We start from the raw sequence: 25,878 nt of genomic DNA, 5'->3' as shown, positions 1-25,878 counted from the left end.
TTAAAATTTGTATTGGTGTGACAATATACTGTACATCCGCTGGTCATTTGGATCACTGAACAATGTTTCATTATATAATATCACTGACTGCTTCACTTTTGCATTATTCCGCATATTTACATATATAATGCAGTCATCTGCAACTTTGCAGCGCCTGCTAGTCTTGAAGTAGGAAAGAGCATTTATCTTTTACCTGCTTCTCTGTAAGTTTCAATCCAGGAACCTGTGAAGGTCTTGTACAGCCACGACTTTATAATGTCATCAGACCAGGGCTTACAATACTGGCTGTCCCTTGTCAACGGTCAAGACCAAGGCTGACTACTGTAAGAGTTTACATGGCCACCAGGTTCTGTAATAACCATAGACTGTATATAAAAAGTGGATGTAGTCACTGTGACGTCACCCATTGGTTTGCGGACTGCTGTTTTGAAGCCTCAAGTTCTGCATTTTGGCCGTCGCCATCTTAGTATCTCAAGGTAGCCACGCACTAAAGCATCCCCTGCTTTATGGTCTATTTGACTCTAAATGGGACCATAATTTACTAATTGAACATCATGCTGTATTGAAGAAGACTTGAAACTAGCGATTGAGACCATAAACTCATATTTACAATGTTTACTGAGGTAATAAATCAAGTGAGAAGTAGGGTCTTTTTCTCATAGACTTCTATACAATCAGACTTCTTTTTGCAACCAGAGGAGTCGCCCCCTGCTGGCTATTAGAAAGAATGCAAATTTAAGGCACTTCCGCATTGGCTTCACTTTTCAGACCCGAAGATTGCCCACTGGTAATAACCTTTCTGGCTTGTTTAAAGAACATCCGATCGCCTATTTGTACAGACAGGACTTGGATTAACTTTTCGTGTTATCTTTGAGTGTGAAGTTATTCATTTGTTTTGTTTATATTGATTTAGCACTTGTGATGCTTGCTCTAGACAGGTGCTGCACATATAAACTTTACTCACTGAATTACTTACTCACCTTGTCCTGGTAAAATGTCCTTGAACAAGATGGTGAACCTCCTTCTTCCTTTATCTCTGTACTGTAAGTTGCTGTAGATAAGCCCATCAGCTAAACACGTGTAATGTAGATGTAAACTCCCTGCTTATACCAACACGTTGCTGTTGAGACTGGAATCAGCAGGAGCCCAGGGGTGGAGGAGGGTGGGATGCTGGGAAGCAGTGAAAGGTGAATCAGCCTACACCTTTGTTTCCAAGTGGCCCCGCTGGCTTTGTTTTGGAGCAGAATGAATTATTAACGGTGGCCTTCTGGTCGTGTTTTTCATCAGTGTCCACCTCCAAAGGTAAAGAGCACTGTGCTGAGAGATCTCCATTGACTGGCTCCTTCCATCGTGACAGCACAACTGTCTACTTTTTTTTTTAATCTTCACTTTGTCTGTCTTTATTTTTAGTTTTCCTTTCTTTCTGACCCCTCTCTCTGTTTTTCCATCACACTGTTTCTCTTGAATGGCCAAATTAACCAACACAGGTGCTGAAGAATATCTGCTCTCCATGACAATGAAAGAGCCGTCCTTCTGCATGGCAGACTACCTTGTACTCCAGTTCACAATCACATTGTATGAAACACACTGTGTTAAACCTTAAAAGGATAATTCCACTTCACCTAAATTGAATAATCTCTCATAAACATTAGTTAACAGACAATAAATCTCAAGCATAACACCTGTAAATCACTTTTTAGTATGCTTGTGAATCGGTGTCTCAACAGTGAATTATTTAGATTTTTCAAGTCGGTGAACCGTAAAGTGGGTCAGGAATGACTTCCCAATATAGTAATCATTAGATGTACACCTGCAGTGATGTGAGGTAATACTTATTCTTCTGCAAATTGTCACAGACAGCAAATGTTTTGATTTATATGTTATTCAAAAACTAGAGACAAAAACTAATGTTTCTATTATTTTACAAAATGTAGTGATACTATTTTTTATTGATGTCAATCAACGTTTAATATATTATTGTTGACAAACTGGAAAAACTATAAACACAAAATAGAAGTTTGAGTATCCTGTATTCTGAATCAGAAACAGAAATACTTTTTTTAGTCTCCAAGGGAAATTGAGATGTTGCTGTTGCTCTTATGTAAAAGCATAAAGAAATATAAGAAAAATAGAAATAATGGAGTGTGTAAAATGTAAATTATGTACATAATGCTACAATATCTAAGTATAAATAAATAAGAAAAATAAGAAAGGAGAAATATGTACATCAAACCCACAATAGTGCAAATAAGAAATAAATAAGAATATTTCTTGATGAATAAAATAAAAATGAATAAAATACGATAAATGTTTCCCCTTATAGCGAGGTTATCTGAACTGCAGATACAGAGAGTAAAGAACATTTTTTGTGAAATAATGATCTTTACACCAAGATGCATCTAGGCAGTCTTTTAAGTTAAATTCCAGCGGCTACTACTGCCTCCATATTTAAGGTCAACGAGTCTGTGTGAGGCATTTTCATTGGCTTGAATGCTGTCATAAACAGGTGTGTTAAAGGATTGGATTGGCTGCATGCCACCTTTTTCCTGTATAATATTCTTACATGGTATTACATCTTCCTCAAGGACACTCAGTCAGGTCTGATCAGCCATTGTGTTTGTGTGTGTGTGTGTGTGTGTGTGTGTGAATGGCTCTTCTTCTGGAAAACACATTCCCTTGTTGTTGTTCAGATAACACATTTGGTTTTGCTCTGATGGTTTAATATGTGGCTTTCTGTCTTGATTTGACCAAGAGTTTTTCTAGAATTTAGTTTTGTCAAATTTGACACGTAGGTGAATATCACCATGTTTTCCTTTGTCCATCTGCAGTATACAGTATACGTCTACTTTGGAGGTTGACAGGATGTCAATATTTTTCCAGAAGGGATTTAGTTCTTGTCATGTTTGCTCCTTTCAAACAATCAAACCCCTCTGCTCTTCCTGGAAGAGGCCAGGTGCAGTGTTGTTTTCCAAAGTAGCCATTTTCCATCCAACTTGCAGACAGCCGCTCCTCGTTGCCTCTAATTAGCTCTGATAGTTAAAAAACTAAGAAAAAGATATTGATAATTATCTTTTTGCAAGATTCTCCTGCCCGGCCACGCTGCTTGACAGTTTCTTTCCATCCGCCCCTTCTGCTTAGCCAATTTGCTGTCACTTGATCCTCTTTATCATCTGCCGGCCAGAGGATGCTCCCGACTGGCCGAAATGCCCGGCAACTGTAACTAAGGGGCAGGCATAACTGTGCTAAGCTTTTGGTTAAAAATAAAGAATACATAAAGTATCCAGAAGAACCTGGAGCCGGGCTGGATGAGAGAAAGGACTCATTTTACTGTGGTTAACTGTGCAAGATGTTTCATGGGACTATGGAGGTTGAGTGTCATCTATTCATGAACATTATATACTAATGTATTTAAGAAAGTGGCGAGCTCAGGCTGACACTAACAGCAATCGTCTTTCCCTCTTCCCCCAAAGTAGAGACAGCATAACGGGTGACTCATGTGTCGTGAAATGTATATTTTGCTATTTTTTGCTGTGATATTTTATCTCATGTTATATTTTCAATGCTGTTGATTGTTTTCATGTAGGAATTAAATAGACCTGGGTGTTTATTTTTACATACTGGGGCTAGGTAGATGAATGGAGGAGGGAGATTGAGGGGAAGAAGTGAGACTAAAACAGTGAAGGAAAGAAAGGAGGGGGCTGTGGGGGCTTTAGTTAATAGAAAACCCGACTGAGAGAGATAAGTAATATGTAAAGAGGAAATGTATCCAAATTTACCTCTGGGAAAAAGCCAGAGTGAGAGACAGAATAATGTGGCAGGGAGCCTCAGGTGCAGCTGGGATGGGAGGAGGCGGGGCAATGAGGGAGAAGCTGAGGGAGAGAGAGCGAGAAAGAGGGAGGGTTCATGTGTGTGTGTGGAAAGAGAGAGAGGTTGAGTGTGCAAGCTAGAGAGATTGTGTGGAGAGGGAGGGAGGGAAGTGTAAGCCAGTCACAGCATCTCTCCTTCTCACTGCACCAGGGCTGAGGGACTCTTCGTCCCCTCGCTTCCCTCGCTGCAGATTTAACTCATTTCCATCAGCGCAGTCATCTCTTTTTTTTTTTCTTGCTTTTTACTTGCTGCTTTTGACAGATGCATTGCATTCATCTCTTTCTGTATGCCAGGATCTAAGGATTTATTTATCAAAAGCGTGGGTTGTCCTGTTTTAACGGAATTAAAAGGGGGACGTTTGCAGAGGACAGTGCTTGAAACTGGAACTCTGACTGGGACATGGTCTTTTTTTAATGCTGCTGGAGTGGATTCCCTTTTTGTTGCGCTGCCAGTGTTTTGTTCAGGACGACATAAATACTGAGAGAGGAGTTGTAGGACCCCATTCCTCTACAACTAAACACAGCGCATACTTCAAAGGACTAAAGCAAGTTAGAAAATCTATGGTTGCATTAAGCACTTGAGGAGGTGCTAAGCCTCCCCTGCCAATGCTTCCGAATGTCACAACAAAAATGCAAGTAACACGTTTATGGGATGAATAGATGGATTTCCGGTTGATCCCCACACCCCTCTCTGCAAGTGTCTGCCACAGGATTGCGGAGGAGTCAAAGCGAGAGGAGCGCTGAGCTATTCAGCTGGCCTCTCATTGCTCCAGGAGAGTCCTTCCACCTGCCTGCATGGGAGTCTTACATTCAACACTTTTCATCAGCTACTGGACTTTTACATTTGTTTGTCTTTCGCGACTTGCAGTCCAGAACACTGAGAGGCAAGTTTGCACATTCGGATTAAAACTTTAAATCACTTTAATAGCAAAACTCATCCAGACATTTTGACGCACATTTTTTTTTTTTTTTTACCTCATTCTGCCGAGGGATGCCTTGTCAACACATTTCCCCCCCAGCGCCGTGTGTGCTGAGAGAGCTGTGACATTATCTCCTGCGGAGATCCCCATGTTGTTCTAGCCTGTGTCTGTGTTTTGATTCAGACAATAGCTGGGCATGCATGGGCTCCAGACACTGACCAGAGGACCACCAAAATAAGGGAAGCCTGCTGTTACATTGTAAACACACTAGCACCCATGGCACAGTGAAACTTTGGATTTAATTGAAGGATTGATTTGCAGAGATGGATGTAATTTCTTTTCCAGACTTTGGTTTACACCAAGACAGACTCCTAAGAAGCTTTTTTCTTTTGAAAGGTAACTGCACTCAGTCAATTTCAACTGATCTCTTGGAGTGAAATGGGAGCCATATGCTGCTTATTTATTTGATCTCCTGTGAGGATCTGTCAAGAGCGCAGAGCATTGTGCTTTGCTTCATGCTTTAACCTCTTTGTATGGTGTCCTCCCTCGCATCTTCTGTGCTCTCTGCCCTTGTACGGACAGCTTATGCCCTCAGCCTCGCGGTGGCAACCCTCATTAGGATCAGGAGATGAGGCCACAGACTGGCAGGCAAAGCAGCAGGGATACTCGCCTTTGGGATAGATGCTGGCCAAAGCACTAATGCTACCCTGCTACTCTGGTTTACTGAAGCAGTGCCGTTTTTTTTTCTCTCTACTCCTGACTGTTACCCACCCACTACTTTCACTAACCATGAGTGATTGGAAAAGGAGAGCTAAACGGGTTGTCCTACCCGCCCAGAGGCTGTATTGATTTTCCTCCAGTCAGTGTTCATTTGATTGAGACCCAGCTATGTGAGCGTAAGGTGAAAGAGAGAGTGAGTGTGTTAGAGAGTATTGAGCTCGGTTAACTGAAGAAGGCTGCAGACACCGCGCTGTAGAGCGGGTGGGGGGGCTAGGCAGTTCTCCAGTTTCAGGCCAGCTGCCTTATGGGTGACACACCACAAACCTGACCCACCTGGACAGCACCCAGAACAATGAACCAGTCTGAACTGACAACGGACCCGGTGCTCAGTGCCAACAGCAGTCATGGAGACTTCTTTCCTGGCAGGGCCGGCAACCACTCGTGTCCCTTGGGCTGGGGGCTGAACGAAGGCCTAGAGGCTTGCGTCCTGGAGACTGCTGTCATTGTACTTCTGACAGTGCTTATTATTGCAGGGAACCTGACGGTAATCTTCGTGTTCCACTGTGCCCCCCTGCTACACCACTACACCACCAGCTACTTCATCCAGACCATGGCCTATGCTGACCTGCTGGTGGGTCTTAGCTGCCTGGTGCCCACCCTGTCTCTACTCCACTACCCAGCAGGTGTCCAGGAGCCCATCACATGCCAGGTCTTCAGCTACGTCATCTCCGTTCTGAAGAGCGTTTCAATGGCCTGCTTGGCTTGTATCAGTGTGGACCGCTACCTGGCTATAACTAAACCACTGTCTTACAACCAGCTGGTGACGCCATGCCGGCTACGAGGCTGCATCACTCTAATCTGGGTCTACTCTAGCCTGGTTTTCTTGCCCTCTTTCTTTGGGTGGGGTAAACCAGGCTATCATGGGGACATTTTTGAGTGGTGCGCTCACTCGTGGCCCACCTCTGCCCTCTTTACGGGCTTTGTGGTGTGTTTGCTCTACGCGCCCGCTGCACTCGTGGTTTGTTTTACCTATTACCATATCTTTCGCATTTGCCAGCAGCACAACAGGGACATCAGTGAACGGCGGGCACGTTTCCCCAGCCAGGAGATGGAGGCTGGTGAGGGGGGCGGAGGCGGCGGGCATCACGGAGGGCACGGACCAGATCGGCGCTATGCGATGGTGCTGTTCCGCATCACCAGCGTTTTCTATATGCTTTGGCTGCCCTACATAATCTACTTCCTGCTAGAGAGCTCCCATGTGCTTGATAGCCCTGCCCTCTCCTTCATCACCACCTGGCTGGCTATTAGCAACAGCTTTTGCAACTGTGTCATCTACAGCCTGTCTAATAGTGTGTTCCGCCTGGGCATGCGTAGGCTCTCGCAGACGATTTGCTCCTTCAGCCACTGTGCGGCCGATGACAGGGACTTTGGGGAGCCTAAACCGAGGAAGAGGGCAAACTCGTGCTCCATCTGAAGGGATGACTTTTACAGGATGAGGATACTGCTGGAATCCATGAATGGGGAACGTGAATCTTAACAAGCTTAGCAGCTTGTTAACTTTCAGTAACATTGGCAGGGCTTAACCAAACAGAAAACAATTTCTGTTGTACCAGCCTGTCAGCTGACACCAGTGACATTGCCTTGGTCACAATAAACCATGGTTTATTGCATTACAAGCTTCTCAAGGAGATGGTGCAGTGTCTAAACAGAGAGATTTAAAGAGATGGGCACTCTGTGATGGCTGTTATTCTGTGGTATGTGACTTGGCTGTGGATCATATAGAAAGTAGTCTCCCCATGGCTTTCTTTGCCTTTACATCTCTCTGTATGTCATCAGCCAGGTCAGACATAGTGGGAAGACAAAATTGTAAAAGATTCACAAATAGCTCCTCAGACATCAAATGTGACCACACTATTTCATGGCTGTTAAACTTTGTCAGTGGCTGTGAATTGGATCGACCTTCTATTCGATGTCTCTGTGCTTTCTGTCGTTAGGAGAGACTAGATAACCCACACATACTCGTGCTCATACACCTGTTTAAAGGTTGTAAATGGATATTTGACTTTTTAGCTGTATAAACCCACACGGTGACAATGACGACAGCCATTATGCTGCTGATGAATAACAGATGGGCGTATGGCCTTGACTGTTTTCTAAAGGAAAGTGCGCAGTCCATTTCTAGTGAAGTATTTTGTGTTGAGTCTGTAAACATGATGTGTGCAGGTGAGCAGGAGAGCGATGCAAAAAAGTCATGATGTACTGGTCAGGTGTTCTGGCACATTTTTTTCTATTATCAGAGTGATGGCCAATGAAATTTGGATAAAGTTTACTTTAAAACATAATACATAATGTAACAGTGGACAGTAAAACATGCTCCTACATCACAGCATTAGACCAAGGACTGCAAAAATATCGAAACTTGTAAAAGGAGTGTTGAAACCTTTAAATCAAAATCCCCAAAACGAGAATAAAGTTTTCACTTGACTCAACATGATTACTAATCTATGATGTAGATGGTCAAATTATCAACACATTTAAGGCATTCCCTACTGCCGTAGTGTGACCTATATCAAATTTTCCACGGATGACATGCTGCTTTCATTGTTTACCAATTTAAATATTAACTGATTATAGTCAGTTACCACCAATTGTTTGGTGCACCCCCTACTAAAAAGCACCTTATTTCCAGAATCAAAGGTGTCGGTTTGACACTGAGGCCTTTATATTGAAGACAGTGAACTGATGCTCTCAGCTTAGAGTTTTTTCCCAAAGTCCACTCTTTGCGCTTATGAAATAGCCCATCAGCACCACCAGCATTCCCACCATTGGTGTGGCATTCCTGATATGGCTGTGTTATGAGTATTCTGCTAACAGTTTGATGCATGAGTGCTCATGACAGCCATTTCTAACCAGCAAATAAATATTACACCCCTCCTTCCCCCCGTACTGTATATGTAGGGCCATATACTGGATAGTGAACAAACAACAGAATTTGAATTATCTAATTTTTCACATTATTATTTATAATGCAAAAGGTTTAGTTTAGAAACTGAATTCTGTAATTGAGCTGACTTGAGGATATCTGAATGTTGCTTTTTTACCCGCTCAAAAACCTCCCTGAGTCACATGGGCAAGAAAAAATAGTGTAGACCTGAATATGTAGGCTGGTTTCGGGTGCTTTGCATCAGTGACACAGTTATCTTTGTTAAAGATGATAGTGGATTTCATTTCCCAGCAGCGGTGGACAGAGGCTCAGGTTAATGTGATCTGATCTGTCTGGAGGTCGCTGTGAGGTTAAAACTTAACTGATCTGAAATTACATGCTTAGTTGTGATAAAGGTTTAAGGCTATCAGTAGCTTATCTTGTGGAGTTTTTTTTAAACTATTGGTCCGGACAATCCTCTTTAATTTTAATTTGCCCCGCTCTCGTTCAGCTCTACCAATTCTGTTGCTAATCTAAAAAAGTTACCGCCCTCAAATTACAGGCCTCAATGTCTTACATACTCCTCAGTGCTTTTGTAAGTGACCACAGAAGTTAGTGTGCTCTTCTCACAGGGTCCAACCTAACTGGGAATCACACTGTAAATTTAGTTGAGCTTGTTGAATTTTCCTTATCTTTTTTCATGATGTCAGTGCCCAAGCAACAGATGGCTGTGTTGGAGAGTATAGGTGTTAGAAATGGAGTCCTTAATGGATTTTGTATGGGCTTCTTATTGGAGATAACTCCATTCTGCAAATAAAATACAATTTTGTTCTTTTACTGTGCCCATTCCAGCTTGGTAAATCTAAAGACTGTTCCCCAATCTGGGGCTTTTGATATACAAAGTTCAGATGATGTGCGTTGTTAAAGCAACCCACAAACTGCCATTGGTTATGATTCCCATCTCTTGCGACAGCACATTAGTATACAGAAGTCATTCCAGTCAATCTACCTTGTACATTCCCTTGATCACTGGATCAGTGTCAAAGCATAATTCGTTCCACATGAATACAGCCACGTACTATAGCCAATAACTGATACTCATTTCCCTCTTTGCTCATGTAGTGTCATCTGTGGTTTAGGCCTTGCTTGTCGTGTATGTGTGTCCATGCTAGAAACCAAGTGACACAGCAAACCCAGCCCCTCGATATTGTAACTGCATTCTATGCTGCTTAACGGTAGCCTGTGTAAGTCATTCCTCATTTTAAAGCTGCATTAAGTGATTTTTGAACACAAGGGGCAGAAAGACTCTAAGCCTTTAGCTTATTATATATTAGTGGCAAGAAATTTGCTTCTTCACATCAAGCAAAAACAGAGCTACTTGATCATTCCATTCAAGAGTCTTTCTGGCCATTCTGATGAATGTAAGTACAATATTGTTTTTTAAGCCAAGGTTTGGTAAACCAACATCACCAACAGAAAAATATCTGTCTCGTTTAGGTTATCTACATGCTCCACTTTCTTTACCAGCCATTCACCCATTTACTTTGGCGCTCTGCAGTTTTGCATGAGTTAGGTAGCCCACAGTCAACTTGAAATGATCACGTGCTGGGAGTGCCTGCTCATGGTTTGTAATGTATGTGCCAGCATTGTTTTGGTTTTGTTGGTTCAAACAACTAAGATAACCAAATCCGTGAGGTAAAAGCAGCTGTGTAAAAGCTGCAATATTGATTCTTAGCGGGATCATCAGCGGTCATCACCCTTTAACATAATCAGGAGTTGTTTGAGTCAGTGTTAGTATAAAAAAATATTGCTTCATGCAGCTTTAACGCATTACAGATTGTTCTGTATACGTGCCTAAAGATGTTATTTTGTAGGAAAAGTGAAAAAAAAAAGATGTTGAGAAGTATTTACTGTTACATGGACATGCTGCACTTTTTAAAACATTTTCCAGCTTCATGAACATACCTTGTGACCGCGTACACATCTGAAGGTACATTGTTGTTGGATTCATTTTCCGTGACTTTGTAATCAGATGGTCAAGTCATTAATTTATCACAGTCGATCTGACTTCTGCCTTCAAGTGGGTACATGTTCTACTATCTGACGTCTGCATCATACCTGTAAGATAAGAGGAGACAGCAGATTTGTCGAAGTCTTGTGAATGCCCTTCTTTAGCCATATGACCTGGCATATATGAGGAATAGCAGTAGGGAACCACAGCATAGCCGTGTCAAATACTAGACTTACGATGATATTCTTTTTTTTTCGATAGCTCGTGTTTTTTGATGCTCCTTTGGAGCATAGTGCAGTGGGTTAGTAGAAGAAATGTATAAGGTCTGAATTAGTGCTGTATTATCTTCACAATGTGGTGACAAACAACAACTAAATAACAAACTGTATAACACGGAAGAAAGCAAAGTTCTGTAATAGCCTAAAATAAAATAGCTCAGTTGTTACCATTTAATGTAAAATTTGGAATATACCATTCAAGTGGAGATTATAGTATTTGCACAAATATTCATTCCTTTGGTGGACTTTTTGTAGCGGGTTATGTGAAATGGGTGTCTTGGCTCAAGGTTTCAAAAATCCAAGAGCCACTGAATGAATATTTAAAAAGAAATAAATTGTTTATATGTGTCTGTATTACACTGACCAAACTGAAGTGGTAGAAAATCAAAACTGTTAACTTGTTCAAACAAGTCATCTTTGGTTTCATTGATCAAGTCTTTTAGTAAAAAGAGTTTTATTAATTACAGGATAATATGTATTTATTTATTAAGTTATGTTTAAACCTTTACACAATATACTGTATATGAGTATACTGTATGTAAAGTGTGTGTATCTGTTTTTAATCTGCTGTACAGCCAAAAAAATCAGACAAATTCTGACAAAGGTATGGCGCACCCATTTGTGTTAAATCAACCTAGGCTGCTGATGTTTTGAATAGGAGGCAGAGTGTGTGAAATTACATAGTATCTATTTTTTTATTTTGAAACTTTGTCAAAGACTATGGTTTTGTCGTTGCTGCCAACCCAATAAAGGTGAAAATAGTAGACATCTGCACATCTGTGTAGTTGCTTTTGTGAAATGTGTGTGCTTTTGTAGCAACACTCACCAGTTAGCCAGCTTTCATTCATAACCAGTACTCTCTGTTAAATGCGACCTGTGAGGGTTTCTGGACAATATTTGTCATTGTCTTGTGTTGGTAATTGATTTCCAATAATAAATATATACATACATTTCCATAAAGCAAGCATTTGCCCAGTCACATGTTGAAAAGAGTATTAAATACTTGACAAATCTCGCTTTAAGGTACATTTTGAACAGATAAAAAATGTGTGAATAATGAGTTCCAGCAATGAAATTTTGGATTTTGGGATTGATGCACTAATGTAGTACTCATCAGGCATCAGGCAGTGGTAACAGATTTTTATAGACGGATGGCCAAAAACACTTCTTAATCTCGTCTACAGCAGATTCATGTTGGCATCATAAAGCCTGGAAATTAGCTTAGCGAGAACGTCATGTATTCATTTTACTTAATACCATTTCCTATTACATATTATATAGAAAGAATGCAAGTTTAAGGCACTTCCGCATTGGCTTCACTTTTCAGACCCGGAGGTTGCTGCCTGGTGTAAATGCGTCATGATGTAAATCTCGGTCCAATGAGCAGATCAAATGTTTAAGCCACATGGCTCCTCCGTGGAGAGAGAGAATCATGGATAAAAATTGCCACCCTATAATTTCACAGCCATTTATCAGAGAATGAAGCCCAAAAATGGGGACTCTATTGTCATTTTGCTATTGATCATATACAGTATCTGTCCAAAGTTCTGCTCCTGACGGTTGCTCCAGCTCAGTTATGAGCAAATTAAAGATTTATTTCATTTTCCTCTGAGCCAGCGGATGGCTGGTCAGGTGGCATTTGCTAACAACTCTGCAGCAGTGTAGCCTTTTCCTTTTGTGTCATTGGGAGTTAATGCCCACCATCATGCCCTCTCTCTGTGTGAATAGTATCCTCATTATAGAGCCTGATCCCTTGTTCTTGGTCTTAAATTGGCCTTTGAAATTTCATACGCTCAACCTTTTGGACTCCAGACGAGCTCTAAAACAGCCATAACCCCAGCGAGTAGCTTAAGGACTAGCAAGAGGAGATAGAAGGAGGTATTGAAAGAAAACTGAATGTAAGAACAGCAGATCATGGAAAGGAACGGGTTGGAGAGAGAAAAGGTGGCAAGATAGGTGAAATGGTTTAGTAGACTACCTGAATGAGAAGAACAAGATGATAGAGAGAAGCAGTATCAGGAGGGAGGAAGGTAGGGTGAAATAAAGGTGGTAAGAGGAGGAGGGTTGGAGAAGGAAAAGAGGGAAGGAGCAAGAGAGAAAGGATGACTATGAACAATGATTAGGAGGATATATGCAGTTTCATGCTCATTTCAAAAACGCTGGTAAGATATATTTCAGTAAAATTTTAAAAAAATTGAAAAAGGTTATTTGTTTCGGGTAGTTTTATATTAGAGCTGTCATTAAAATATTAAACACGATTAATCACAAATGAATCACACATTTTTTTATCTGTTCAAAATGTGCCTCGAAGGGAGATTTGTCAAGTATTTAATACTCTTATCAACATGGGAGTGGGCAAAAATGCTTGCTTTATGCAAATGCATGTATATATTTATCATTAGAAATCAATTATACTTCATTCACATACTGTATCTTGAGGTCAGATGTCAAGGGACCCCTTTGAAAATGGCCATGCTAGTCTTTCCTCGCCAAATTTTAACATAAGTTTGGAGCATTATTAAGCCTCCTTCGCGACAAGCTAGTATGACATGGTACTAATGAATTCCTCAGGTTTTCTAGTTTCATCTTCACTCTAGCTTTAAAACTGAGCCAGCTACAACCCAAAACTTGCAAGTTACTTTAATAAGCTAAAGAAATTAGTGGCGTTAAATCAAATGTACGTTATCGCATTAACTTTGATAGCCCTACTTTATACATAAACAACATTTGCAATACAAAATTAAAAAAACCCAATATATTTCTACACCACTTCTACATTACCATAAAGGTTGCATGTGTAAGTATATGAGCACAAAAGAACCATTCTGAAATTGTTATTTATAGCGCTGTGAACTATTTGTATCGAGCCGTTTAAGCTCAGCGCTACTGTATAATAAATGCTCATTGCATTACAAAAGGTTGTTGTATAGCACAAAGCCTTAATAGCTATTTTAATATACAATATTGAGTCCTATTATGTTGTGTTTGTGTTTTATTTTCATGCCAGCAACCATGTATAAGAGGAGGCATTTTTTGGATGCTTTACCAGTTTTGTTTGATATCTACTTTTGGAATGAAAATCTGTATATGTCTCTTCTACCCGAAAGCATTTCATCCACACCAATTATTCAGCCAAACCAAGAACAGCTTCCCGGTCCAAGCCTGCTCAATATTCATGGCCAGCACTAAATCAGGAATTCCCTTTTATTTCCACAAATGGCAGCACTCGCCTCACTTCCTCTTTCCCTTTCCATCCTGCCACTTTCCTCCTCCTCTTTCCGTCCTGATTGAGAAAGGACCACCTGACCGTCTTTTGAGGTGGGGAAGTCATAATTGGAGGGGAAGCCAGTTCCTGCCCCTGTGTGCTGCTCATGGTGGAGGCTTGCGGCGCCCACCAAAAGCCTTTGATGGCATAAGAAGGACACACTCATGCATCCACACACCAACACACCCTCATACATCTTGCATGGCCTCAGTCAGTCTTTGAAAATGTGGGCTGCGACTGTGGCCTGATAGCTGACAGGTGTTGATCTAGGCACAGCTGATTGTGTGCTCTTACAGTATGTGGTGTTAAACATTTATATACCCATTATCAAGACTGAGGCTAAGACTCTAGTGGTTCTGTGAGGCTGTACTTAGGCACAGCAGTGCTTTGAGCTACATGTATGCTCCACATTTCATTATAATTCTCCCAATAGTTGTCAAGACATTTCACTAAAAAACATAAATATCAACCTTACGGTGGTACAATGTCATGACAATCTATTTAATCGATATTTCAGTCTGCATTGAAGTGGTGGACCGACCAACTATCATTGCCATCCGTAGAGCCTCCAGCTAAAATATGAGCATGCCTGCTCTTCTTCAGTACTAGCACATGCTCACACGTTCACCTTATAACCACAATCTTCTACTGGCTATGTGGGGTTAATGTCTTAATTAAAAACACAATGAAGGTAAGGGTAGTTGTTGTGGGAAGGCAATTTCTTATTTTCAGTTTTCACAGCTGGGGATTTTCTGGTTACAAGCCGAGTGTGGTTGTGTTGCTCTGGGATTTCTTCTTTTGATGCCATCTTTGAATGTGCCGAAAGTTATCAGTTTAACAAACCAAATGCAAAAAAAACAACACGACATTTCAACACTTTTGTACAGTGCTTTGTAGAACAGTGTCCAAAAAGTTTGTTTGATTTTACTCCATGGTTATGAGGTGAAGCACTGCAACTGGAAACATAACAGAAATGGCCCTCATTATGACATTACACACACTTACTTCACTTATTCACAATCACAAACAAAAATTAAAAATATCAGGTTGCAATCAACTAGTGAGTGCATACTGTAGGTTTCAGTCAGTATCATGTTTGTAAGCCGAATATGTGTACTGTGTATTATGTGTACTGTGTATTATGAGTTAGTCATGCCTCGTTTCCACACCGTTTTGTGTTGTGTCTATAGAGTGCATAGTGGTTCATACGGCTTTTAACAAAATAGTCACAAAAGTGCTAAACATGCCATCAAACTATTAACAACATTTTTTATAAATAGAGCTGTATTACATTCATCAATCATATTAATTTGCAGACGCACAGTGCATACGGTCTGTCGGTAATCTATCGCAAAAGTTGAAATTTTTCAATATACTTGAGGCAAATTACAGACGGAATAAAAAAGGATTGAATGAACTTACACAACATACACAGAGCTATGTTGAAACAAGGCATTATAAAGCATAGTAAATGTTGTCATTGATCATGGAAGCACACAGTGATGCTGCAGAAAGTTCCTGCAGTTTAATGAGAACACTGTGAGAGCCTCTCAGCAGAGCGTACAGTAGGGACTTGACATTTCAACCACATGGTATTTTTTTATTTTCTAAATATTACTATCTCTCTAATCAGAGAAAAGTGTGTGCGGGAGCAAGACATTTTTTTGAAAAACTATCTCTCTAATCGCCATTGTTGCTAAGGGACAAAACGGTTGCAGGTTAAATCCCCATAGTGGACCTGAATCCTGTCAAAGTGCCCCGGAGCAATAAAAGGAACACTTACCTGCCTGCTCACTGCAGGGCGCCCTGGATAGGAACATTAGAAAATGCCTAAAATGTGGAATGTCTCATCAGCTGCTTTTCAGACTTCAGCTCTTTCATTTCACCTTTGGACCTGATGATTGCCATAGGTAGGCTTTCTATCCATCAGTGGCCACTTGACTGAGCGCTTTCTCTTCCATCTTGTCTAAGTGCTTCGACTCTCCCAAATGTGCTCATTGGTCTCACTGGTTGAAAGTAACGTTCAGCATTCCACTTTCAGTCTGAAAAGTCTGATTCTGCAATTTTTCGCTCTTTGTCCTCTTAGTCTCTGTTGCATAATTTGTTTTTGTCTTGAGTAACGCTGACTCCGCAAATAAGAAACCAATTTGTGAAATCCCACCTCGTGGCATCCCTATGGCCAGCGGCAACTATGAAAACCAATTTAGGTCAGGGTTGTTATTTGGCCTGTGATGGGACCACATTGTCTATGTTGCTGATTTGGCAGGTAATGCTTCTATCTGACTGGTCAGAAACTATTTTCTATTGTGAAAACATGGGTCATTTTACCTTATTAAGGAATATTTGTTGTGTTTGCCACTTGACCTTCAAGAAAACTATATATTTAGGTATGTTTCAACCTCGCGTATTTCCCATAAATATGGCAATTGTGATTAAACGGTGCTAAAATTGCACTCGCAACCTCCATTGTAGAGATTCAGGTAAATGAAGGACTTGCACAAAACAAAATAAAGATGAGTTACACAAGCCTCCAAGAGATTCTCAAAGAAACATGATTAGTTTAAACACCTGTCTTTGAGTCCGACAAAACGTGGTCCCCTGGAATGGCCATTATGGCTAACTGCATAGGGATTTAAAATTAGCTACTATATAGCGTCGCAATTTATGGGAAATATGCCAGATTGAAATATACTGGAATTAATTAATAGATGAGTTGTTTGGTCTATAATCTATATAATATATCTATGTGGACTTTTTTCTTTCAAAAATTACTCAAACCCATAAATTGATTATTAAATAGTTGGCAATTAATTGATTAATTGTTGCAGCTCTAGTCAGATTTAGATTAAGGTTAAATTAAGGTAAATGTTAACGGTAGCCATGTTGTTGTGACGTTTAAGGGTGTGGGATAGGGAATTCATTACATCATAAATAATACAGGCCCTCAAAATCTAGTATTACAAAACTGTCTGTGTGTGTGAGACAGTAAATGCCAGCCTCCTCTATACCTGGGCCTTGCTGCCAGCCTTTTGTGCCCTAGCTGAGGTTAGCACACTGAGAGCCCTGTTATGATTCCTTTTGTGTTCACATGAACACATAAAGAGAAGCAAAATAATACTGGAACCAAACTTTTAAGTTTTTGAAAGTCGATGAGTCGAATCATCGTCAGTGACTCCCGTTCTTGAAGAGGCTAGATCTATGAAGAGCTTTGTGCTCTTGTAAACAAAGTAATCATAAACACATTGGTTGTAAAGATATGAATGGTGATGACACAGCAAAAAAGTCACACCCAAGCAAGGTAAACAAGACGGATCCGTGTTTCAACACGAGTTGGGTGGTTTGCCAACATCGCCCCTCATACTGAGGAGAGTCCGCCCCGGTTGACAGTTGCGCCGAGAGTCCCATCCATCCCCGCAGAGAGAGGGAGCCACGAGCACCACAGCCCCGGGAAGCGGCGAGGTCCGGGCCAGGGGTGCTGCAAAGCTCACGTTCGGAGCCACGAGCCACCGTCACCCCGGGCCTTTCCAAGCCGAGGCGCCCTCGGCGAGTTGAGAAGTGGGAAAGTATTTTCGGTTCATTATGAAACTGTGGTGGACCTCATTTGACTATGTTGGTCGAAATCATTACTGAAACTCAGGCCAATGGATTTTCTGATTGCCAGATAGTCTATATGAAGAAAAAAAAAAAGAACGAATAGTCGAATCTTCGTATTGAACATCCAAATCTGAATCAAATCCAAAAATACTCATTCAGGTACAACCGTACACATCTTATACCTTAAACTCAGTTTTAATCATAGGGAGCTAAAATACTCTCCAGTATTAAATATTTAACAGGTTAAAAAGCAGAAATGAAATACTAGATGAGTCTGACAGAATAGAAATATAGATAGATTTGCTGAACTGAGCAGCTAGTTATTGATTCACTTGAACCACTGTAATGATCATTCAACCTGTGATTGATAAACTGTCAGCAGTGATCTACTACAGCTCCACCTCCTCTCCATCTTTCCAATCTCTCCATGCCTCATGGTCAGAAGCACTGAATATTTTAACACCAGGAAATGTACAGGAATTAGGTCACCATCCTTTTAGTACAAATCATTTCAATCCAAATTATTATATACTTGAAAAGGTAAATCAAAAGAAAAGCTAAACTTACCACAACTGCATTTAATAAAACATTTACTTCATCACTATGTTTTCATTTGAGGCAGAACTGTTACATGATATTTTATCACCTGCATTAAAGCAAATAAACAACATTCAAAATCATATTCACATGACAAATGTAGAGTCTTTGAAAAGCTGTTTTTGCTCATTCGTGCTGGTCATTTTCCTGCTGTCTGAAAACCAAAAACAAGGGAATTCACTTGGTGTTAAAGTGATATACTAAGTCATTTTTGTACAATTGACGTATTAAACATTTGTTGCAGCTTTTAAAGTAATGATGAATACAATCTATCTGCAACAATTAATCGATTAGTTGTCATTTATTAAATGAATCGCCAACTATTTTGAAAATTAATTAATCGGTTTGAGTAATTTTTGAAGAAAAAAGTTCTCAGATTCCAGCTTCTTAAATGTGGATATTTTCTGGTTTCTTTGCTCCTCTATGACAATAAACGGAATATCTTTGAGTTGTGGACAAAACAAGACATTTGAGGACATCATCTTGAGCTTTGGGAAACACTGATGGATATTTTTCACCATTTTCTGACATTTATAGACCAATCAATTAATCAATTAATCAATTAATCGATTAATTGAGAAAATTATCAACAGATTAATTGACAATGAAAATAATCATTAGTTTTAGCCCTAACACAATCAGTCAATGTTTATAAAAGTGATGATGCCAAATTTAACACTTTAAAAGAATCCCTAAATGTGTGTTCTTGTTCAGTCGGTCTCAGACTGTGATGGATCCTCCTCTCTTCTCTTCCATGGTCAACATTGTCAGACTACTGACCTATAGCCACAGCTGGCACATTGAACTGCACACGTTCTTCCTCCTGTTCGAAAAGGATTTTATTGTGACAGAATGGAGCTCATTAAAGTATTGGTTTTTGGAAGTGCTTCAATCCACTTCCCTTACTGCTGTACTAAAGGGACATCTAAAGTTCTTCTTTCTTTTCTATTCATCCTTTCAAATTTGATTTAGCATAATTCGCACCAATATTCTTGCTCTAGCTATTCATACATAGAGGACAAAGACAAGCACCTTGACGGACACTGGAGGACAAACCTGTTTTTTATTGTTAACCTCCCTGCAGACCTCAGGTTCTGAAGCTCTGCCAGCAGACGTACAGCCAGCTTCTCTAATTCTCTCTCAGGGCATTTTAGCTGAATTAAATACCATAAGACAGTCAAATTACCCCCTTGGCTCCTTAGCATATTTCCTCCCTCCTTTTACCTCCCCTCTTTTGCTCTTCCTTTCCCTCTCTCTGTCCTGAGGCAGTGTTTCCCACAGTAGCACACCAGGCTTGTCTGTGTTAGGCAGTTATTTAGTAGAGATGGTCCAGCAGCTCGCCTCAGGCCATTGGTGATATGGCTTGTTCTTCCTCTGTGGCATTTAGCCTCGCTACTCCTGCCGGGGTGGGAGGAGGGGAGTGACTGAACGAAAAAATTAAAAATTAAAAGTAGCTGTTTCTGGTGTTTGCTGGTCTGTGTGACCAGTGAGACTCTCTGTCCGTCAGTTAGTCAATGACTAAATTCAGCAGTCAGTCAGAAAACCAGCTGTGATAATATGCTGAGAAAGAAAAAATATGTACATTATTACTAAACCACACCAAACCATATCTCCTGCTATTCAGTTTACTATCTTGTGCATGTGAAAATTGTTTAGTAATCAGGTTAGTGATTGAGTGTTGACGTAGCCACCATGACGTCACCCATTGGTTTGTGGACTGCCGGTTTGAAGCCTCGAGCTCGGCGTTTTTGGCCGTCACCATCTTGCTTTTTTTGCAACCAGAACTGACACTAAAGGGTGTCTGTCAACTCTCTCTCATCCCGTGTGTGTGAAATATGACTCCTGCTGCTCTGTGCTGAGACTCCCTATGCAGCAGACATTTTCACTTTCAGTTTGTTGTGTCCATCATCTGTAACTTTATTGATAACACAGTGCTGATACGCAAAAATGAACTAAATGAGTTTTATTTCTGTAAAAAAAGCAAAACGACTGTGGGGGCGGTGGATACGTAATGTAATCGGTGTGTGCCCAACCACCATGTAACACAGGTAACAGCGACTACCACGGCAAGCCTAATTGAGACCATAAACTCATGTTTACAATATTTATTGAGGTAATAAATCAAGTGAGAAGTAGTCTCATTTTGTCATAGACTTCTATACAATCAGACTTCTTTTTTGCAGCCAGAGGAGTCGCCCCCTGCTGGTTATTAAGGCACAAATTCACTTTTCAGACCCGGAGGTTGCCCACTGGTTGCAGTGTAGGTTTCGAGCCTCAATATTTTTGTGTAAACACACCTTCAAATTGGCGACAACAACTACAAAACATAACCTTCCAGGTTACCCTTTACAAAATAAAGGTTTTGTAGTCAGTCAGTATGAAGATATGCTCGGCACTGATACTTGGAGTGAATTCTTCTGGTGTGTGCACTGACATGTACTGTGCACGTTTTATAACTGAAACTACTTCAGTGTTATATTTGTCATATTAGTTATTGGTCTTAATGATGAATTTGAATATTTTGGGGTCATTTTCACAGAGGCAGTGTTTCCTGCACTCTGCACATACAACAATGGGATAGAAATTGTATGTTTAAAGGGACTGTTTGTAACTTCTTACACGTATAAATCACCCGGGTCGGTGTCCCATGCGCGCTCGCATAAGCACAGTTCAGACAAGACTTCAACACAAACTACACGGAAGCACCAAAACCGCAAAGTTATATCTAGTGAAGCCCGTCTGTTAAACAGTGTTGGCCGCGGTCGGAGTACGCGGGGGAGACCGTAGCTTTGGTCTCCAGGGCCGGAGTCTCTGCTGTACTCTGCTCCTCTGCTCCTCTGCCTGCCTGCCTTCACCCAGCTCGCTCCACCTCTACACGTTTATGCGCGCACACTACACACTGCAGAAGACTTCGTAGCTCTGAGAATATCTAGTGTATGTACAGTGGACGTTTGTGCAGAAATAACTGCTGCAGCTCCTCCAGACCAACAGAGGTTTTCCGTGTCTTATGAAGTGACGGGGCTCCGCAGCGAGAAACGTTATCCCCTCCGACCGGGTGCCGGTCTCTTCCCTGTTTCCTCCGGCCGTGTTCGGGAGGCTGTGGCAGGAAAAGCCAACACTAGGATCAGCATTGATTCATGGAGAGACCTTCGTCTGGTCAGCTAACATTACTGCCAAGCAGCTGAAATATAGAGTGAGATTGTGGTTTTAGCTGACGTGTGTCGCCTCACTGTTTTGAGCGATGCTCGTTCATGTCTATGTAGCGAGTACAAGCGCGAGCCCGACGCTGACTTTATGTGACTTAACGGCCACAGGTGTCGCTGTTAACAAACATTTCTGATTCTTACAAACAGTCCCTTTAACCTTTGGTAGCATACAAAATAAACTGTAATGCATTCACCACATGCATATTTAATACTGGATTTCTGGTTAGTTGTACTCTCCCTGTTAATGTGTGTATTAAACGGTAGATGAGACTGCATCTCTGGTTATAGTTGAGTGTCTCTGTTGTCTCTCTGGTTCTTCCCAACTGAACATCAGGACTTAAGAGGCGCTGTGTCGCTATGGAAACCCAGAGCTGAGTATGAAGAAGCAACAGAGTTCATTTTAAGTTTATAAATAGGGCGCAATTAAAATGGATGTTAACATTGGCTCCAAAATAGCAACCCCTTCATTATTCATTCATGTGCGCTTTTATTTTGAAGATGCAGGGGAAAGAAAATGCAGGCAGAAAAGAAGACTAAAACGATGTGTGTATGTGTGTGTGTGTCGTATCTGCATCTCTGTATTGTACAGGCTGTTTCTTTCACACTAGTCGATCGAAAGACACAAAGACCCTCCGCACATACAACAATTCACATAACTTTATACACATCCATACACAAATCTTCTCTTGTGGACCGACCCCCTGAGTGTCTGACCCTCCACTCACTCCACCTCTATCGTCCCCTGGGGTCTTCTGTCCCCACATAACAGAGACTCAACTCATATCCTCCAGGAAAAACCACAACACACAGAAAATGTCAGATATCTGGGGGGATGCACTTTATTCACTGACCTCTCTCAATGATGCTGTGTGTGTATGTGTGTGTGTGTGTGTGAGAGAGAGGAGAGGGCATTTCATCCTGCTCCAGCTCCAAATTGTTCCAGACCAAATGCAAACGGTACAGCACGTTTTTCAAATTTATTTTTGTTTGCTTTCTGCATTTCAGTTTGAGTTCAGTTTCTAAAAGCCGGGTTTCCACAAAAAGTTACCGTGACTTTTAGTCCCTGGAACTAAAAGGTTCCTTCAGCCCACTGTTGTCTGCTCTAAATACCTGCAAAGATTAGGCAAATTAGTCCGCTGTACGGAAAAACAACTTGACATGAGACAAGGGCCCAGCAGTAAACACACTCTGCAGCCTGCAGTTCAGTGTGCCCACCTGTTTCATCTAAAAAACATGATGGAAAAAATAAACAGGTTTTGTCTATATTTACGGCTACATATATTTACTGATGCACGTTGGATATACTGTATAGAATGAAATGCCTACGAGGAAAATGAAACTAAGACCGTTTGTTTCCACAGTAAATCATCCGTTGAGTGTTTTGATGGTTATTCATTTGTGCTTTCGAACGTAACGGCCGTAACACAATCAAAAAAGATCTTTTATTTCTCTCATTCGCAGCACCGCTGGGCTCTTTCTCTTCTAACGTTACCTCTCATCCTTGTGATCCCTCTCTTTTTTCTCTCTGTCTTTTTTTTTGATGAGTCGGGAAGTCCACAGCAGAGCCTTACTTTACTTTTTTTTAAGAAAACAAAGAAACATGTTCTCCCCTTGTCCTAAAACGGTCCTAAATCGATACTAGATTACTTCCTTGTTTATGAATGGAGCAGTATACGAGTTAAATCCGTTGAAGCAGCGACGATGTGTGTAAGTGTGTGTTTTACCAATCAGCCCGGGTCATCCCTGAAAACTCCACCAAGGAAGCTCCGGTATTTCAGAAAGTACTACCCCCCGACCAGGGCCTTTTGGGGGTAAAAAGGCCCTGTAAAATGTCCCCGGAACTTACTTTAGACCGCGGTCCCTGCGATTGAAACGCAATGAGTTCCTCAAAAGGTTATTAATTACGGGGGGAAGTTCCTGTGGTGGAAACAGGCCTAAGGGGTGCTATACTTTGGCTACAGCATAGTACTAATATATATCCTCAAAATACTGTCAGGCTCACCCCATTACATTTGCAGTAAATAAATTGTAACACTACATTCAAATAGAGCACAAGACAGAGTGACATTTCTGCTGGAAAAGTCAGTTGAAAGTGTCTGGGAGGGACACAGCCTGAGGAGGTGGTGATGAAACTTTATTTTAGGGCTGCAGCTAATTTCATCATCATTTAATTATTATCGATGAATCTGTTTTTTTTTATTAATTTACAACATTTTTTAGTCTATAAAATGTCAAAGAAAATTATAAAAAATGCCCATCACGATTTCCCAGAACCCAAATCAATGTCTTAATTTTTTTTTTGGTCTGAGCAACTGTCTTAAACCCAAAGATATTCACTTTCCTATGAGAAAAAACAGAGCCGGAACCAGATGTGAAAAATAACAACACAAACTGATTGCATGTTTTGGGAAGGATGATTACGGCCTTTTTCCCAAAACATGTTTGAGTAAAGAGCGGACCCTTACAGACAGTTAATGTTGAGTGTATTTTTTGCATTGAGTTTCTGGTGTTTCCACATCTAGTTGTTGACGAGTCAACTAATGACCAAACGCCTTTTTCATCAAGACGGTTGAATGAGCAAATGTTTGGCATTTTTTCCTTGATAAACGACTTTAATCAGTAATAAGGTTGATTCATTTTCTGGCTATTGACTAATCATTTTAGCACAACTTAATTAAATTTAAAGAATAAGTAAAGAAAGATGTTAACCAAAACAGCTGATCCTAATAACAGCTCTGTTGCGCTTCGGCTCTCTGGTGTGTCAAGTGTTTTCTCCAACAGGCTTTCTTGTCACCAATTTCACTGCAAGCAAAATGAGAAATTTAGCTTTTTTTGCTTTCTGTGTGCACACTGCGTTTGCACTCCCAACTCGGCTTATTGAAATGCAGAACCAGCCGGACCATTAAAATGCCACGGCAGCGATACAGAGACAGATGAATTTGCAATCTGCCAGGCGGGCCAGCTGTTGCCTCCCCACCCCACCCTCAAACCTCCAGGGAAGCCTCTAGAAACTTCCTCGCCAGCAACCAAGGACAAAGGCCTCAGGGGGAGCTGGTTTTTAATTACCGGGCTGCCGTCCTCTGAATATCACTCCAATCGATTATTTCCCTGTGTACAACTGAAATGAAGAGAAATGAGGAGTGTTTGTGGCAGACAGGTGTGTCAGCAGAGAGGGGTGGTGTCACTTTTACATCCGGCTGTCTCACTGTGTTATGACTAAAGGCCAGACTTTGAAGTTAGAATATGGTCCGTGTTTTTTGTCTGACATACTTTTAGAATTACTGTAGCACCTTTCTTTGGAAAATCTAAAGGACCAAGACATCTTCCAGTATATAGGTGTACCATCTCTTCAGGAATCTGGCATTTAGGGAGTTTTTAATCCCAATACCCCAGTCATGTTTCTTGAGCCTCGGAGTTACCAACTTGTATCACCTAAATTTAATCCTATGTTTTAAGATCAGACAAAACAGAAGGCAGGGTTCAAACTATGTTTAAAATTGTATTAGCAGCTAATTCAGTTGATCCTCTAACAATAAATAGTTTATACCTCATTCAGCCCATGCATTTTTTCCTGATATCATCATTTTTTATGAAACCAGGAGGTGCCTCAGTGGAAATTAATGGCAGACCTTTGAATTGCTTGGAAAGCATTTTATTTACCTTAACAAGGAAAGGTTTGCTGAGCACATATTTTTCCTTTAACAGCACCCATCTTGATCAGCAAAGGGAAAACTCATGGGCTAGAGTGTGGTCCGTGCTTCCCAAGTGGGTTCTTGCTTGCTGGTTCTGTCGTAATAATACCACCTGAGAAAGATGCCTCTTCACTCTGTAAAGGCAATCAACAGATAATAGCATGTCAGAGACTCAAATGTCAAGCAGTAAGATAGTGACATAAGCAGCAGAATACAAAACCACATAAAGTTGTGACAGTGTTTTACTCGTATTTACCATATTTTCATCAAGCACAGTAGAGCATTAAATCATCTGTTGTTTGTATGTGTGGTGTGATTATTTAGTAGGATAGGACTTGTTTCCAGATGGTGTCAAATATGAAAAATGAATCATGTAAATAATTGGGTTGGATAAAATAATTACTGTTATTGAAAGGTTGATCACAAGTGCATTATACACAGTATGTGTCCGGTGTGTATGATGTAAGGGGATCTATTAGTAGAAGCAATATAATATTTACAACTATATTTTCATTAGTATATAATCACCTGAAACTAAGAATTGTTGTGTTTCCGTTAGCTTAGAATGAGCCCTTCATATCTATATAGTGAGCGGGTTCTCTTCATAGAGTCCGCGATGTTTCTACAGAAGCTCAGAATGGACAAACCAAACACTAAGCTCTAGCGAGAGCCTTTCACACTTTTACGTCACCTGAAGGCCACCGTAGTTCTCCGACACTCACCACTAGATGCCACTAAATCCTACATACTGGTCCTCCTAACAGTGCCATTAAACAAACCTCTCTTAACGGCATCTTTTTTTATAC

General features: G+C 40.8%; 2 protein-coding genes across 3 annotated transcripts in view; both read left to right on the top strand.

Annotated features, from left to right (window-relative positions):
* Positions 1 to 25,878, top strand: part of rabgap1l (RAB GTPase activating protein 1-like) — a 154,500-nt gene that overhangs the window by 60,977 nt on the left and 67,645 nt on the right. The gene's annotated exons all lie outside the window — the stretch shown is intronic.
* gpr52 (G protein-coupled receptor 52) lies at positions 2,762 to 24,910 on the top strand. Its single transcript, XM_074634744.1, has one exon. It carries the CDS (start codon positions 5,859 to 5,861, stop codon positions 6,978 to 6,980), a length of 1,122 nt encoding a protein of 373 aa, XP_074490845.1. The 5' UTR covers positions 2,762 to 5,858; the 3' UTR covers positions 6,981 to 24,910.

This window comes from Sebastes fasciatus, chromosome 5 (assembly GCF_043250625.1).
Source record: "Sebastes fasciatus isolate fSebFas1 chromosome 5, fSebFas1.pri, whole genome shotgun sequence".
NCBI lineage: Eukaryota > Metazoa > Chordata > Actinopteri > Perciformes > Sebastidae > Sebastes > Sebastes fasciatus.
This window is presented reverse-complemented; position numbering and strand designations above follow the sequence as displayed.